At 40.3% G+C, this 17,670-nt stretch overlaps 1 protein-coding gene across 4 annotated transcripts; it reads left to right on the top strand.

Moving 5' to 3' along the window:
- Positions 1-703: 703 nt before the first annotated feature.
- Positions 704-4,119, top strand: LOC103501431 (COP9 signalosome complex subunit 5-like). 4 transcript variants are annotated; one of them, XM_051090527.1, is made up of 4 exons: positions 704-1,122; positions 2,258-3,038; positions 3,132-3,214; positions 3,832-4,119. In XM_051090527.1, exons 2-4 carry the CDS (start codon positions 3,002-3,004, stop codon positions 3,946-3,948), a joined length of 237 nt encoding a protein of 78 aa, XP_050946484.1. In that variant the 5' UTR covers positions 704-1,122; positions 2,258-3,001; the 3' UTR covers positions 3,949-4,119. The 4 variants fall into 4 exon arrangements, with proteins under 4 accessions (XP_050946484.1, XP_050946483.1, XP_050946482.1 ...); XM_051090526.1 differs by having other exon boundaries at positions 1,773-3,038; XM_051090525.1 differs by having other exon boundaries at positions 704-1,877.
- Positions 4,120-17,670: the final 13,551 nt, after the last annotated feature.

The following is a 17,670-nucleotide window of genomic DNA, read 5'->3' as shown; positions in this document are numbered from 1 at the left end:
TGATATAATCAAATCTAGTGATATATTGTGCTTTATTACTTACACCCACGTCATGCACACTTACGAGTGAGAATGCCAATGTCAAAAGAGATAATAAAATTATTAGATTTGTTCTCACTTATGTTTTGGTCATTAACCGGTAATTTAAGGGTATGCTGAAGTATGTTTGGAATGTATTCAGATTCATGGGCATGTCCAGGTCCAACAAGAGTCCCTGTGTCCCACAAGGGAAAGATGTGGCCTCATATCGTGAGCTTTGGTTTAGTCAAGTTCCTCAGTTACTTGACACTTGTATTTTTAATTACTTGACGGTTTTTGAAAAAAACATTAAGAAATGAGTGATTTAAAAGAAAAACCGTTAAGAGTTTTTATGAAAAGGTGGAGGGTAGTCAAGTATTATCTACGTCAAGAATTTTTATAATTTGACATTCTTGACATTTTTTAAACGTCAAATGATATGTACTTATCATTGACGTTTTAAAAACGTCAAGTAATATCAATTAAATTCTTGACATTTTAAAACGTCAAGAATTTTTTTGAAAGACGGAGGGGAGTCACTTTTCAAATTTCTTGATGTTTTTTAAACGTCAAGATACTTTTCCTTGACGTTCAAAAACGTCAAGATTTACTAAATAATTAATAAAATATAAAATATTAATTTTTTTCATTAATTTAAAAAATAAAAAAGCCCTAAATTTCTAAATCTCTTCGTTGTGTACGCGCCTAAGTCTCTACGTCTTCCTTGTTATGTTTGTCGCCGTAAACCTCTCGCCCTAAATCTTTGTCATCGTTTTTGTGTACGTTTCCGTTGTCGCCTTAAATCTCTCGCACGAAAACTCAGTCGTCTCCTTCCCAGATTTCGTGATCTTCTCCATTTACGAAAACTCGATCCAGTGTAGTTGCCATCGGTTCGCTCCCAATTGTTTTCGCGGCGAGAGAACAAAGATGGAGACGGCGTAAACAGCGGCTGCAAAAGGATTGAGTTGCGAAGCCATGGAGTTCTTGTCGGAAAGGCTTTCATTACAGGAAGATCTTTACTTTCCACATGGTCTTCAATCCACTGCCTCGAATCCGTCTCAGCGCAAGGCCATTATGCTCGACCATTTTTCTTGCAATGTTGCCGTATTTCTTCGTTTTTCTCTCTCTCGCTATAACTCGGGATAATTTTTTGCAATTTTTGGAATAGACTTCTGTTGTATGTTGATTATTTCATCTGCTTGTCGTAATAATCTTTAATAGTTTATACAGCCGCACCTCTTCGTTTTAGACTGTTTGGGGGGGGGGGGGGGGGGGGAATTCTTTTTACCATTTCTCTAACACATTATGGACTGCATTTTCCTCTGTTCCTATATGTTTCAAGGTTGCCTCCCTTTCTTTCATCTTCTCCTTTTCTTTTCTTATTTCTGTATTAACTGATTGTTCCAGCGATCATGGTTTTCATTTTCAACCATTTTCTTATATTTTCTTTTTAGCTGTTTTAAAGTCTCACACCCACACCACCATATAGTTACACTTTATGCTTTTTTCTCCATTTATTTTCACCCCCTTTTGCTTGAAGCTCATACTAAATGTGGATCGAGAACGGCAAGTTGGGATTTCTCTTTTTCTTTTTCCCTGTTAGCTCTTACATAAGTCGACAGTTGCATTTGGGTTTTATTTTTTCTGTTCAGATTTAAGTAAGTTCTCGTAAAGTCAAATCTTCTGTCTTTTAGCATGAATAGGACACTGGATTTGCTTGAAAATTTTACTTACTCAACATTACATTTGTACAGGTTTTTGTTTAAAAATTTTATGCTGCCCCTTGGAAGTTAAGTTCTTGACTCGATCTCCTTTTCTGATCAGTTTTCTACATCATTCTATGGACGAATACATACTTTGTAAGCTGGCCTAAGTTTTTAGAAAAACACTAGAGTTTTTACTTCTTAGTAGTGAAAGTCAACAAATGGGTTATTATTTCTTGCTGTCAATGGAAGGATAATCTTGGTTTTTTGACTTCTGGGAACCATTGCCATGAAACCCTTCTTCTTGCTACTTTAAACTCAAAAGTTGGCTTGTTTTATACTTTTTTAGCCGACCTTCTGCTATGTAAATTGTTAATTTATTGTGCAATTGTACGAAGATGGAAGGATTTGACTTAGCTTTTTTTTACTTTAAACATTTTTTGTATTACGTATTATTGCTGATATAACAGTAATATGTATTTTAAACGTCAACTAGATTAGAGAAATATAATAATCATACAATTCAATATTTGCAGCAAAGAATTTGTTTGGCCTCCAATGCCACCATCATTCAAAGAAGATACTTCTGATAGCTCTCTTAAAGATACTCACCTCGTTCCATTCACAGAACTTTCTGGAAGATGAAGTGGAAGCTATGTTTTTGTTTGTTTTTTTCCATGAAATGGTGTAATGTATTTTTGATTTATTTGTAGATTGTAAAAGGATCTCATTAATGTTTGTTTATGGTAGATAGTGTTTAAATTTAACAGGTTATGTTTATGTATGGGAGAAATGCTTATTTCTCTCGAATGTTTTTGGAACGTAGACAGTGTTTAGATTTAATTGATTGCTTTCTTTTTTTTCTTTTTTTTTTGTAGTAATTATTGAAACTCTCACCCTCTTGTCTAAATGATCATGAATTGTAACGTCACGTTGCTTCTTGTCACATGGGGTGTGATTCTCAGCTACTTTGTGGAAACCAAAGCTCTCAAAGTTGTTTAGAAGTAATATTTTGTGATAATTTTGACAGTTTTGGCAAATTTTCTCTACCACCAACAAGAAATTACTAACGGTAGTATTTGCATCTGAAGATAGGGATAGCTCTCTTAATCTTAAAATTAGCCAACTTATTTCGATCACAAAGCTTATAGAAGATGATGAAGGTAATGAATTGTATTTATATTATTTTCAAGTCTTCACTTGATTGACACCTCTTGGATTTACTTTGGAACAAGTACTAGGTTACGTTAATACACTTTCTTCTTCTCCTCTGTTGGGTAATGGAGATTACGTTGCTGGATAAATTTCAGATTTTAGGTATATCCTCATCTTCATTACAACGCATACTATTCAATATCTCCACCTGAATTTTATATGATTCTTTTTAGTTGTTTATTTTGTTCTTTGCAGCTGAAAAACTTGAGCAGGTGGAGAATCAGTTGGCTCACTCCCGCTTTGGGCCATTGATAGCTCCTTCTCAGAGGAAAAAGGAGGTGTGTTATGTCGTTTCTCTTATTCTTTCTTTTTTTATATATATTTTTTTGGAGCATAAACAACTCTATCTGATACATGCATCTATCTATTTCATAAGCTACAAAAAACAATATGTTATAATTTATATTGTAGATAGATAAGCATACTTTTTGTCCAAAGTGTTAGGCCATAAACCAGATATTATAGAAATGGAGTCCGGAGAGAAACAATTTGAGACCTTTCCATACAGATTCTGAGTGTTCATACTGGATATTTTAAAGTTTAATTTCACTTCTCAGAAATTAAGCAAAGCAAATTATTGTGTTACTGGTTTGTATTGGTGATGCTAAGCATGTCCTTGTATACTTTACTAAGTTATGTTTATATTATTTTTTTGTTGGTACTAAATTTATGTCCTGTTTCGACAGTGTCAAATTCACCTTGATATGTCCATTTGTTACGTGGTTAGCAAGAATTCTCTTCTTTGATGAATAACTCTCATAAGATTTCTCAAAAGAAAAAAATTGCATTTTTTTAAGTGAGCTAGTTGCTCTAGCAATATTAATTTAGACATCCAGATGAACTCTTGTTCATATATAAGCGTAGTATTTTTTATAATTTCATCTTCCATTTGCAGGAGGACTCCCAACTTGCTAAGATCACTCGCGACAATGCAAAGATAACAGGAGCATGTTCATGGTTTGATGTCACAAGTGAGACTCACGTTGTGGTAGCCATTTTGAAACTTTGTTAATAGGTTATTTGTTCATAGGTGAATTGTTCATATGAGGGGATGATAGGTGAATTGTTTATAAGAGTTGAATTGTTCTGAAACTCAGATGGAATTGTATATTGGTTTTGTAAATGATAGGAATATTTGTAAAGTTTTGGAAATGATATGGTGAAAGATTTTATATTTGATGAATATTGTCGTTTATATATGTATTTATGGAAGAATTCTTGGACCACTATATATGACAAATGGGAGCATAATACGGGAACAAAAATTACAATTAAAAAAAATAGAAAAATGCTTGACAGTTTTAAAATGTCATAAACAATTGCATTCTTGACGATTTTTAAATGTCATAAACAATCACTTTCTTGACGGTTATTAAATGTCATGAAAAAGCACTCTTGACGGTTATCAAATGTCATAAATATTTATTTTCTCGACGGTTTTTGTCATAGATACTCATATTCTTGACAGTTCTAAACTATCATGAACACTTATACTTTTGGCGGTTTTAAACTGTCATGAAAAATTGAATACTTGACGGTCATAAACTGTCAACGTTCACTATTCTTGACGTTTTTATCAATCGTCAAGAACTGTCTTTCTTGACACTAGATTCGACGACGATTTTAAAACCGTCAAGAATAATCATTCTTGACAGTTTAAAACCGTCAAGAGAGTCTGTTTTTGTAGTAGTGTCCCTAACCAAAACCCAACAATTTTGACAATCATACCTCTACTAGCACGTTTAACATTGCACGTCCTAAATGGATGTCTGACCATAGATTTCATGAATAGTCTCGTTCCACCACTTCAATGGGTAACAATATGTCATATCATCAGTCGAACTACATTTTCATGTACTAAACTTAGGCATCATAGTGTACTCTACTAGACATCACACTTGTTGGAATGCCTTGAATTTGCTACATAACTCTTCGAAAGACCAAGTAGGTGGTCTCGCTCATCAAGTATGGAAAAGTACATTATATATAATGTAACAACTCAACTCCTTATGCTGAGCCGAAGTTATTACTAGAGGTAAAACACATGATTTAAACCATAAAGTTTAGGTAAAACGAATCAAGTTCAGAATTTTATTTACGAAAATCAAATCAGCATAATATGGAAAATGTAAAAATGTTAAAATCCTACTCGGGCCCTATCTACTTTTAAACAATGAAATAGTGAATAGGAAAGAAAATAAAACTCAAGTACAAAAGTTTTAAAACGGGGTAAGCGGAAGCAGAAATCCCTATGGCTCGCCACGGTCACTTCTGGTCGCTCGCCAGCTTGCCTTTGCCCCTACCTCGGCCTTTACTTGAAAAACATGACATGAAGAGAATGAGTATAAAATACTCAGTAAGGGACCCACTACTAGTCCCACTAGGTACCTGTTAGCTTCCTACTAGAGTCCTGTAAATGGTACCCAATCACTGGCACGTTCCCGAACACGTGCAACATGCGCTCCCGTAGGAACGAAAATCTGGTCTTCGGTGTCCTGGGGGAGCACCTAGGACATGCTGGTCTGTAGTGAACCCGGGGGTAACACTAAGACAATCGGGATTCGAGGACCCCGTCGAGTCACTCGAGTCATATCTATATCCATGCTAGACGGGCGCCACACAGTCCTAAATAGGTGGTGATCCCGAAGGACACCCATGCAGGTACGACTCTAATAGGCTAAGCTAATCAAAATCTCATCAAAATTTCCTTCTTATCCTCAACTAGGCCCTCACATCTCTCTCTTAACCAACCAACCTTTAATTTAACAATAATTCACCAATTTATTTCCAAATAAAATACTTAATATCTAAACAAAATAAAAATTCCAAACCTTCTTTAATCGAAATTTCAAAATGACAAGGTTTTTCTAGTAAATTCGAATTTTCCAAACCACACTTACATATAAAAAAAGAAGTTAAATTTGTCGGGGCGTTACAATCTTCCCCCTTGGAAAACTTTCGTCCTCGAAAGTTCTAACCCTCGGACAGCTCGGGGTGCTAGGCTCGCATGTCCTCCTCTCTTTCCCACGTGGCCTCTTCAACTCCATGGTTTCGCCAAAGAACTTTGACCAGTGAAATTTCTCGACTACGGAGCTTCTTGACTTCCCTTGCCAAGATCTCGACAGGCTGCTCCTCGTAGCTCAAGTTCTCACTGATTTGCAGTGGCTCAAAGTCCACTACATGTGTCGGGTCTGCGACGTACCTCCTCAGCATGGAGACATGGAATACATCATGCACTGCAAACAAAGATGGGGGTAGCACCAAGCGATAAGCCACAGGGCCAATCCGCTCCTGTATCTCAAACGGCCCTACGAAGCGTGGGCTCAGCTTCCCCTTCTTCTCGAACCTCAGAACACCCTTCACGGGTGCTACCTTCAGAAAGACCATGTCTCCCACCTCAAACTCGAGATCCTTATGCCGTACATCAACATAACTCTTCTGTCTGCTCTGTGCTGTCAGCATACGAGCTCGGATCTTCTGTATGGCTGCATTGGTAGTCTGAACTAACTCGGGACCTAGCATCCTCTGCTCTCCAACCTCGCCCCAGCAGATAGGAGATCTACAGCACTTACCATACAGAGCCTCAAACGGTGCCATACCGATAGTAGCTTGGTAGCTGTTATTATAGGCGAACTCCATCAGATGCAGATGGGAGTCCCAACTCCCTGAAAACTCTAGCACGTAGGCCCGCAACATGTCTTCCAATATCTGGTTCAATCTCTCTATCTGACCATCAGTCTGAGGGTGGAATGTCGTACTGAAGTCTACCCTCGTACCTAATGCGAGTTGAAGTCCTTTCCAGAACTTCGATGTGAAACGAGTGTCTCTGTCTGAAATGATGGATACAGGTACTCCATGTAGTCTCACAATCTCTGACATATATAACTGCCCCCACTTACTGGCAGTGTAAGTGGACTTCCCTGGCACAAAGTGGGCTGACTTCGTGAGTCTATCGACAACAACCCAGATCACTGTATAGCCCTTTAGGGTTTTGGGCAGTTCCGTGATGAAGTCCGTCGACACGCTTTCCCATTTCCATCCTGGTACACTCAAGGGTTGTAACAACCCGGCTGATCGCTGTCTAGGTGCCTTCACTTGCTGGCACACCAAGCACCTACTGACAAAATCTGCCACCTCTCTCTTCATGTTTCTCCACCAATAGGCACTCCTTAAGTCCTGGTACATCTTCATACTTCCAGGGTGCATGGTAAATGGAGAACTGTGAGCCTCAGTCAAAAGCTCTGTCTTGACTGCGCTGTCTTCCGGCACACACAAGCGTCCCTCAAACATAAGGCCATCATCAGAGGATATGGAGAAGTCCTCACCTTGCCCTGTCTCTACCAAACGACGCTTCTCGACCAAGTAAGGATCATTCAGCTGAGCAACGATAATCCTTTGCCTCAAGGTTGGCTGTACTGACAACTGAGCCAACTGTGAGGTAACCTCTCCTACTGAGACTGCAATCTCGGCTCTCTCAAAATCTCTGAGTAAGGGGGTTTGCTTGGTGATCAGCGCTGCTGAATGTGCAACCTTCCTACTTAGCGCATCAGCCACTACATTTGCTTTACCTGGGTGGTACAGAATCTCGCAGTCATAGTCTTTCACCAACTCAAGCCACCTCCTCTGCCTCATGTTCAACTCCTTCTGGGTGAAGAAGTACTTCAGTCTCTTATGGTCAGTGTAAATCTGTATCCTCTCACCGTACAGGTAGTGCCTCTATATCTTCAGTGCAAAGACGACAACTGCCAACTCTAAGTCTTGGGTAGGGTAGTTCTGCTCATGACTCTTCAACTGACGGGAGGCATAAGCAACTACCTTACATTGCTGCATCAGAACACAGCCCAGCCCCTTCTTGGAGGCATCACTATAGATCACAAAGCTTCCCGACCCATCGGGCACTGTCAGGACTGGTGCAGTCACCAGCTTCTGCTTAAGCTCCTGGAAGCTACTCTCGCATGCTGGGCTCCAGACAAAAGGGGTTCCCTTCCTGGTCAACTGGGTCAACGGGCTGGCTATACGTGAGAAGTCTTCCACGAACCTCCTATAGTAACCTGCCAAGCCCAGAAAACTTCGAATCTCACTAACTGTGGACGGTCGAGGCCAATTGGTCACCGCTTCGATCTTTGCTGGATCCACAGAAACTCCCTCACTGGAAACCACGTGGCCAAGGAACGTCACCTTCTTTAACCAGAACTCATACTTGGAGAACTTGGCATACAACTTGTTGGCTCGAAGAGTCTCCAAAACCTGGTGCAAGTGCTCCTCATGCTCAGCCTCAGTTTTGGAGTATATCAAGATGTCATCAATGAAGACTATGACGAACGAGTCTAGGAAGTCCTTAAACACCATGTTCATCAAATCCATGAACACCGTAGGGGCATTAGTCAAACCAAAAGACATCACAATGAACTCGTAATGTCCGTATCTCGAACGAAAGGCCGTCTTGGGAATGTCACTGTCCCTGATCCTCAACTGGTGATAGCCTGATCGCAGGTCGATCTTGGAAAAGACAGTGGCTCCCTGCAACTGATCGAACAAGTCATCAATCCTGGGCAAGGGGTAGCGGTTCTTAACTGTCACCTTGTTCAGCTCTCTGTAGTCAATGCAAAGGCGCATCGACCCATCCTTCTTCTTCACAAACAACACTGGGGCCCCCCAAGGTGACACACTGGGCCGGATGAAACCCTTGTCCAGCAACTCCTGCAACTAGACCTTCAGCTCTTTTAGCTCGGCTGGAGCCATTCTGTAAGGGGCTCTCGAGATAGAAGCAGTGTTTGGCTCTAATTCAATGGCGAAGTCTATCTTCCTAGGAGGCGGAAGTCCTGGAAGCTCATCGGGGAAGACATCAGGGTACTCCCTTACCACTGGTTCGGAAGATAGGGAAACTTCTGGTTCTCAGGTATCTACCACGCTTTCCACGATGCCCCAAGTACCCTGGTTGAGTAATTTATTAGCCTTCATGGCTGAGATGACCTTGGGTATGCATACGATGCCTGCCCCCCTAAATTTGAAACTAGGCCCCGAGGGAGGATTAAAGACGACTTCCTTACCAAAACAGTTTATGCTTGCATGGTTAGCTGACAGCCAATCCATGCCTAAAATCACATCAAAATCCTGCATGTCTAACACTAGCAGGGTCACGTCTAACTCATGATTCGCTATCTTTACTCGACATGCCTTTATTTTTTCTTTAGACAACAGGACCTCCCCAAATGGAGTAGAAACAGAAAAAACACTACCCAAAGGTTCTACCTCTAAACCCACATGCTGAACGAAAACAGAGGATATGAACGAGTGGGATGACCTAGAGTCATATAGTACAAAAGCATAATGCCCCAAGATTGGGAGCGTACCTATCACCACTGTACCAGCTCGCTCGGCCCCCTGCTGGGTAGTGGCAAAAACTCTCCCCTTCTGGGAAGCAGAAGGCTGGTACGGTGTCGTCTCAAAGGGTTTCCGAGGACACGCATCGGCAGTGTGCCCCGGCTGTCTGCACCTAAAGCAAACTCCACTCCCAGCCAAGCAACGACCTCCATGGACTCTCCCACAGGTAGTACAAGCGGGTAGCTCTCTCAGAGTCCTCCCGGCTGCAGCAAGCTCCCGTCGGTGTCTCTGAAAGACACCTCCTGACCTTAGAGTTCGCTGCGGTATTACGTCAGGCTGCGTCTCCACCTTTCTCTTCTGTCCCAAGGCTGACCCTCTGCCGGCAACCTTAGACGAATCAGCTCTCTCATGCAGGCTCAAATCAAGTGCTATGCGTAGTGCATCAGCATGAGTGGCTGGTCGAAGAGCTCGGACAATGCCCTGAAGGTCTAGCCTGAGTCCTCTAACAAATTTCTCCATCCTGGCAGCCTCATCTCTTACCACATCGGGAGCGAAACGGGACAGCATGTCGAACTCGGTGTCGTACTGCTCCACAGTCATGTCGCCTTGCTCCAAGTTTAGGAACTCTTGTAGCTTGGCGTGCTTCACGTTAGCAGAGAAGAACTTAGCATAGAAGTTCTCCTTGAACTGCTCCCAAGTTATCTTGCTGACGTCGCCCCCCAGCATCCTCTCAGCAGTCTCCCACCAGGCGGTGCCCCTATCCTCCAAGAAGAAAACTGCACACTGCACCTTCTGGTCTTCTGGGCACTTCATGTACCGAAAGATAGTCTCTATGGACGTCAACCACATTTGGGCCTTTGTGGGGTTGTCCATGGATCCGTCAAAGGTCTTAGGATTATACTTTCTAAAGTCTCTTAAGTGTTTAGCCTCAGCCGATAGTTGAACTGGCACGGGTTGAGCTTCTACAGGGGCTGGAGGAATGACGGTCTGGGCCTGAACAGGGGCGGCCTGGTTCTGCTGGGCAGCGAGGAAAGGCGCCAGAGCAGCTTGCAGCATGTCCTGATAACGCTGCTCCATCGCGGTGAGATCCGCCTGAGTGACCGGTGCGTTAGGGCCGACCGCTGGCACAGCAGGTTGCTTCTCCGGCTGGCCACGACCGGCTCCTTTGCCTCCCCTTCCACCTCCTCGGCGTGCACCTCTACGTGGCGACATTCTCCCTAAAATTCATGAAAAAAACTTTTCACCACAAGAACTTAACACTCCTATCTCTAGGTCTAGTCTATTCAGGCAAAATTATAATCTTAACATTAGCAAGGCTTTAGACATACCTGGCGAGTGACGGAGGACCATATAGCCATAGGGTGAAGTAAAACCAAAACAAAACAATGACTTACATCGTAGGTCAGTCTACAGAACCTAAAACACTGTGCTCTGATACCAACTGTAACAACCCAACTCCTTATGCTGAGCCGAAGTTATTACTAGAGGTAAAACACATGATTTAAACCATAAAGTTTAGGTAAAACGAATCAAGTTCAGAATCTTATTTACGAAAATCAAATCAGCATAATATGGAAAATGTAAAAATGTTAAAATCCTACTCGAGCCCTATCTACTTTTAAACAATGAAATAGTGAATAGAAAAGAAAATAAAACTTAAGTACAAAAGTTTTAAAACGGGGTAAGCGAAAGCAGAAATCCCTATGGCTCGCCACGGTCACTTCTGATCGCTCGCCAGCTTGCCTTTGCCCCTACCTCGGTCTTTACCTGAAAAACATGACATGAAGAGAATAAGTATAAAATACTCAGTAAGGGACCCACTACTAGTCCCACTAGGTACCTGTTAGCTTCCTACTAGAGTCCTGTAAATGGTACCCAATCTCTGGCACGTTCCCGAACACGTGCAACATGCGCTCCCGTAGGAAGGAAAATCTGGTCTTCGGTGTCCCAGGGGAGCACCTAGTACATGCTGGTCTGTAGTGAACCCGGGGATAACACTAAGACAATCGGGATGCAAGGACCCCGTCGAGTCACTCGAGTCATATCTATATCCATGCTAGACTGGCGCCCCGTCGGACCACACAGTCTTAAATAGGTGGTGATCCCGAAGGACTCCCATGCATGTACGACTCTAATAGGCTAAGCTAACAAGTACCCTAACTATAACATACATGCACGTAGCATCATCATGTAATCATAACAGACTAATCATCATCTCACTTTTCACCTCAACAACCGACGTACAGTCATAACAATTCACGTCATCACAATATCATGCCATAATGTAACCATGTCATCAATCGCATCATGCTCTCATTAATTACACGTATCATACAATCTAGTCCTTAACATGCACAACTGAAGGTACATGTGATCTCGTAGTTCTAAACATAGAGCTAGTAGTAGAAATCTCTTACCTGGAGATTTACTCGACGAGTCCTAACCGCAAGGCAAGTGTGTTATCCAAGCAACGAGGTCCTAACTGTTTAATAACGCCAAAATTCATAATTAAGTCACCAACGACTAGAGGCGCAAAAACTCAGTTGAGATAACTTACCCTAGGTCGAGGTTGCAATGCTTGAGCCCCTACTGAAGAAATCCAACGCTCCAAGTCAAATCGTCCAAGGTGGTCCTTAAAAGAGTTAATTTAATTTAGTCCAGATTAAATTATTTAGTGTCCAAAAATTGGGTCTTGCTGGGTAAGCCAAAACAAATAATCAATTTACCAAAAATTGGGTGGAAAAGAGCCAAACTAGGCTTGACGGCTCGGATGGAGGAGTAGGAACCGGCTCGGCTTGGGCTTGTGGTAGCAGGGAGGCACGGCTCGACTCAGTACAGAAGCTGCGCGCGTGCGGTTCGCACGCGGGCGCTGTTCGGCTACACGGGTGCACGCGGCGCGGGTTCCAGGTCGAAGGCACGCGACGTGGGTCGAGTTCTGGGTCGAAGGCACGCGTCGTGTTCGGGTCAGAAGCGCGGAACGACTGCGGCAGGCGGTGCGGCTCGGGTCACAAAGGGCGATGCGACAGAGCTGCGACGGGTCGAGATGCGGCTCGGGCTTTCGACGGCTAAAGGTTCGGCTATGCAGGACGCGGCGGCTTGCGGGTCTCTAGCGACGCGGCGCCGGCTGGAAGTCGACGGGACAGACGCGGCGACGATCTGCGAAGGCAACGACTGGCGAGCGCGGCTTCGCCTTTCCGACTCAATGCGGCGGCGACGGCTGAGCTGACGAAGAGAAGGAGAAGGATTTGGGCAGCTCGGGTACGCGGCGGCGGCGACGGCGAGCGGTGGCTAGGGTTAAATCTCTTCCTTTTCCCTTTTCGTTTCCTTTTTTTTATTTTTCTTATGCACGGGTTCCAAAGCTCAATTATATAGAAAAAAAGTCTCTTTTCTTTTCCTTTAATTAAATCAAAACCAACCATCTTCTCTCTCTCCAAATCTCATCAAAATTTCCTTCTTATCCTCAACTAGGCCCTCACATCTCTCCCTTAACCAACCAACCTTTAATTTAACAATAATTCACCAATTTATTTCCAAATAAAATACTTAATATCTAAACAAAATAAAAATTCCAAACCTTCTTTAATCGAAATTTCAAAATGACAAGGTTTTTCTAGTAAATTCGAATTTTCCAAACCACACTTACATATAAAAAAAGAAGTTAAATTTGTCGGGGCGTTACATATAAGCTCTGATCTCTAACCCGACAACCACCATCATTATGGTATTCTATAATATTCTTTCTAATAAAATTACTTTCTCTACTTCGTGGATATAGCTAATACTGTTAATGAATTATGTAAATCTATGTGTTGATTCTTCTTTATTTTACGTTTTTGTATTCTTTATTTGTCGATTTCATCATAATGATGATGTAAATTCTTTTGTAGGTTTCAATCAAGATTTGTGGTGGCACTACTGGTGTGTTGTGAAATGCACTATGATATCTTAAAATTATGCAATAATTGACCTTTTTCAGTCCCACTGATATATTTGGAAAAACGTTATCATATTTCACTTAATTCGAGTTTGTTCCTTGATTTTACATTCCTACTTAGCTATTTATAGGTTTTGAGCAATTCAAAGGTAGATCGAAGCTCATTAGCTTTTGTCTTGCAGTGTTGTGGTGCCCTACGATGCTATGTGCGACACTATAGAACATAATGGTTAGATTTTGTGTAAAGTTTACTGCCCCATGGTACTACCCTAGAGCATTGTGACACTCCAAACTTGACGCGTGCATGGAGACTCATCATCGCCACGTCGATATCCCTAGTGTCGCGGTACCATGACACTTGAAAAAAAAACCAAACTTTTGCCACTGTGTCAAATTATCTCGTATTCCTGCTGCCTCACCACTATTTTCTCTTTATTTTCTAAGCTCTTTCAGTTTGATTTTGTTTCCAAACACTTCCTCATCATCCAGCATGTGGATGAGAGGCTAAGGTACTCTTTTCTAGCTTGGGTCATAATCAGAAGATTTTCCCTATTCCTTTGTTGTGAGCTTTTGAACTATGTTTGATGTGTTTAATGACTTGATTATGTTTTAATTTTTAGTAGAACATAGTATCGGGCACTCGTGGATATTTGTTTATTGCTTGAATTAATATACAATAACACGACACTAAATTATGCATTTTTCTTGAAACCAAATTATGGTGGAGTTTGCTTACAATCTTTTTAAGTAGAAGAGTATTGATCTAAATAATCTTGGATCAAATCGATAGAATAATTAGCTAGACGATTGAACCAACTAATTGTTCACCCAACTTGCCCTAGATCTTAATGTGATTAGTATTAATTGAATTTCGTATGTGTCATCGGTTCGATTAACATTAGTTAGTTGCTTAGGACAATTTGGTTAGAGTTTCTAATCAAATTGGTTGAGATTTAATTAACATTAGATCTAATGATGAAATTGTCGAGATTGAACAAATTGAAATAGGAAGTTCCCTTTAGACCCATCCTAAGATGTTTTATTCATTGAATTTAATTACAATTCACTTTCGTTTCATGCATTTTAGCTTTCTTGCAACCGAAATCAACCTCAAAACCCCCCTCAATTACCTCGATTGGAAATTATTTTGTTTGAGAAATTATTGTGCTCTTTGAGTTTGACTCGGACTTGCCACTAGGACTAGTGCTTCATGTGTATTTCACAAATTTATTTGACATGAATTTGAAGCACAAAATCCATTTGCCACTCGCCCTAGACTATAGGGTTAATCATTTCTAATCATATCCAACTCATTGCATATTCCAATTATTAGGAACACTAGTACACATGCTAGATCATGCTTAGTCTTTGTGCACGTCCATCCACATAACATTTTCCATACAAGATATGTGAATAAAGAAAAACACTTGAAAGCAACTTTTTAGAAAAATATATATTTTTAAAACAAGAAAGCTCGATGACAATGGAGCTATAATACCAAAATAAAAATGAAAAATAAAAAAAGACAAGTTTATTTGATGGATGATTAAATCAAAAGACGAATTTGATGAATATTTACGATGTTGTTGTTGCACTTCAGTCTTCAACGCAAAACTCGTCCAGATCTGGCAAACAGTAGTCAAGAAACCAAGTCAGCAAATGAACAACAAAAGAAAAACAGATTAATAGAGGAACGAAAACTGCAAAACAAAAACTAGCTTAGTAGATGGCTGAGTCGCGAAACACGCTCTCTTTAAGATGTTTCGCGGCTCTGCTCTGGATCGTGCAAATAGAATAATGCCTCGTCGTCCCCAGGATAAAACAACAGTAAAAATGGACAAAAAAACATTTTAGAAAATTAAAAGATATTTTAGTAAAAGTATATATATATTATTTTATCTCTCCTTGCCACGCCCGACGACGCGCACATGTGGAGATGTAGGCATATCCTCATTTGCCTATCTCCTCCCTCATTCTAAAACTTAGGTGTCCTAATGGCCCAAACTCATTGGTCAATCAATAGGTATGTGAAGGAGCATCCACATTCCAAAATAATCAATGTGAGAAATGCTTTGGAGAAATATATTTTTTCTTTTTACAATTTTTTCATCCAATAATCTCTCATTTGAAAAATGTTTACTATCAGTCCCCCACTTGAAATTTTTTTAAAACATTTTCATCAAGCAGTGTCTGTCTCTATAGTGTTGTGCTTAAGTAAAAGTGTTTGATGACTTGAACCTTTACGCAGTGACAATAGTTTAGAGTATGGTAAAGTAACTCATAGTTTTGAACTTTACTTCTAACGTTATCGCACACACAACATTATTTGAGTGAAGTTCTAAAATAACCTGTATTTTATGGCCTTGCACGTATATCCCAGTTTAGTGAATGCTCTAGGAATCTGCCAAGAATTCCATAAGAAGCGGCCCTTACTTTCACATCCACAAAGGTGAATCTATCAAGAGTACTCACGTAGCTAGGTACCTTACTTGATATCAAGTATAGATTTCATTAAGAACAGAGTTCAACCTCATCATATGCTTTAGGATGTCATGCTAATCACTAAATCATAAGAATGGAACTTCTAATTATTTAACATGATTCTCGTCATATTACTTGTTTCTTGGGATCTTCAGTCTTACAAGTTGGGTTTACCTTACAATAATTCAAGTTTTAATAAGCTTGAGTCTCATTCTTTTTGAGATTTTAAAAACCTTTTCTCTGGCGAGTTCTTTCATGAAAGGATCAGTCTAGTTATTGTTAGACCGTGCATAATCCACTATCACTGCACCGGTAGTGAGCAATTCTCTAATGGTACTGTGCTTACGACGTATCTGTTGTCTCTTACCGTTATAGTAACGGTTCTGAACTTTTGCGATAGCTGCAATACTATCACAATGGATTAGTATGGCTGATATCGGTCTTTTCCATGTGGGAATCTCTGATAACAAGCTTTGTAGCCAGCTTGCTTCTTCACTAGCATTAGCTAGTGCTATCATCCCTGACTCTATCGTTGACTAGGCTAAGATTGTCTGTTTCTTGGATTTCCAAGCAACAACTCCTACTACTATATTAAAAATATAGCCACTTGTAGCCTTTGAGTCATCTGAGAGGGAGTTTCAGTCAGCATTGTTGTAACCTTCAAGTATACCGAGAAACTTATTATAATGTAATCTTAGGCTTTGGGTTTTCTTAAGGTATCTCATTACTCTCTATATTACATTCCAGTGTTCTAGACTGGGTCTGCTGGTAAACCTACATAGTAATCCTACAGCGTAATTAAGCTATGTCTAATCTAGTGCAATCAACAACATATCTCAAACTACCTATGATACTAGCATACTCGAATTTTTTAACACTGTCACCAGTGTTCTTGAATAATTTCACACTAGAGTCATAAGGTGTACAAGCTGGTTTACTTTCGAAGTAGTTGTACTTCTTTAGAATCTTTTCTATGTAATGAGATTGATTTAAGGAAATTCCATTTTCAGTTCTTGTAATTTTAATGCCTAAGATTACATCAGCTTCACCTAGATCTTTCATGTCAAATTTTGCACTCAACATAGATTTTACATCATTTATGACATGCAAGTTTGATCCAAAGATTAACATGTCATCTATGTATAGGCATATGATAATACATAACCTACCTTCAGTCTTATAGTAGATACATTTGTCAGTTTCATTTACTTTGAATCCTTTTGACATGAGTAAGTTGTCAAACTTTTCGTGTAACTGCTTGAGAGCTTGTTTTAGGCCATAGAGGATTTATCTAGTTTACAAATTTTGGATTCTTGGTCGTGAACTATGAAACCTTCAGGTTGTTTCATATAAATCTCTTCTTTTAAATCACCATTTAGGAAAGCAGTTTTGACATCCATCTGATGGATTAAGAGATTGTTTTGGGCAGCTATAGATATCAACACTCTAATTAAGGAGATTCTAGTGATCGAGGAAAAAGTATCAAAGAAATCTATGTTCTCCCTCTGCCTAAATCCTTTTGCTACTAATCTAGCCTTATACTTCTCTTCCATCAGGTTTGAGTTTCTTCCTAAAACCCATTTGCAGCCTATAGCTTTACATCTAGGAGGTAAGTCTAATAGGTGCCAAGTTTTATTGGATTCAAGAGAATCCATTTCATCATTGATAGCTTCTTGCCATAAGTTGGCATCTATTGAGGATAAGGCTTCTTTTAGATCTTTTGGATCTTCTACGTTGTATGTTTCGAAGTCTTCTCTAAAGTCTTTTATGGTTCTAGCTCTCTTGCTTCTTCAAGGTTCAGGATCTACTTCCTTTTCTTGGGTTTGGATCCTAATTGAAGGTATAATACTGGAACTTGAGCCCCCATTAGTTTGACTACTTAGGCCCCTACTATTTCTAGATTTAAAAGAAAATCTATCCTCGAAAAATCTACCATTTGATTCTATGATTACTTTGTTTTCTAATTCATAGAACCTATAGGCTTTATTGTTTTCA

Source organism: Cucumis melo, chromosome 10, assembly GCF_025177605.1.
Source record: "Cucumis melo cultivar AY chromosome 10, USDA_Cmelo_AY_1.0, whole genome shotgun sequence".
In the NCBI taxonomy this organism is placed as follows: Eukaryota; Viridiplantae; Streptophyta; class Magnoliopsida; order Cucurbitales; family Cucurbitaceae; genus Cucumis; species Cucumis melo.
Note: the sequence above shows the minus strand (reverse complement) of the source record. Positions and strands in the feature narration are given on the sequence as shown.

Bases quoted from the DNA above. Each gene is read 5' to 3' on its own strand.
- LOC103501431 (XM_051090527.1), top strand. From the start codon at position 3,002: ATGGAGATTACGTTGCTGGATAAATTTCAGATTTTAG. The intron at 3,039-3,131 runs GTATATCCTCAT...TGTTCTTTGCAG, and splicing joins GGATAAATTTCAGATTTTAG to CTGAAAAACTTGAGCAGGTG. The intron at 3,215-3,831 runs GTGTGTTATGTC...TTCCATTTGCAG, and splicing joins CTTCTCAGAGGAAAAAGGAG to GAGGACTCCCAACTTGCTAA.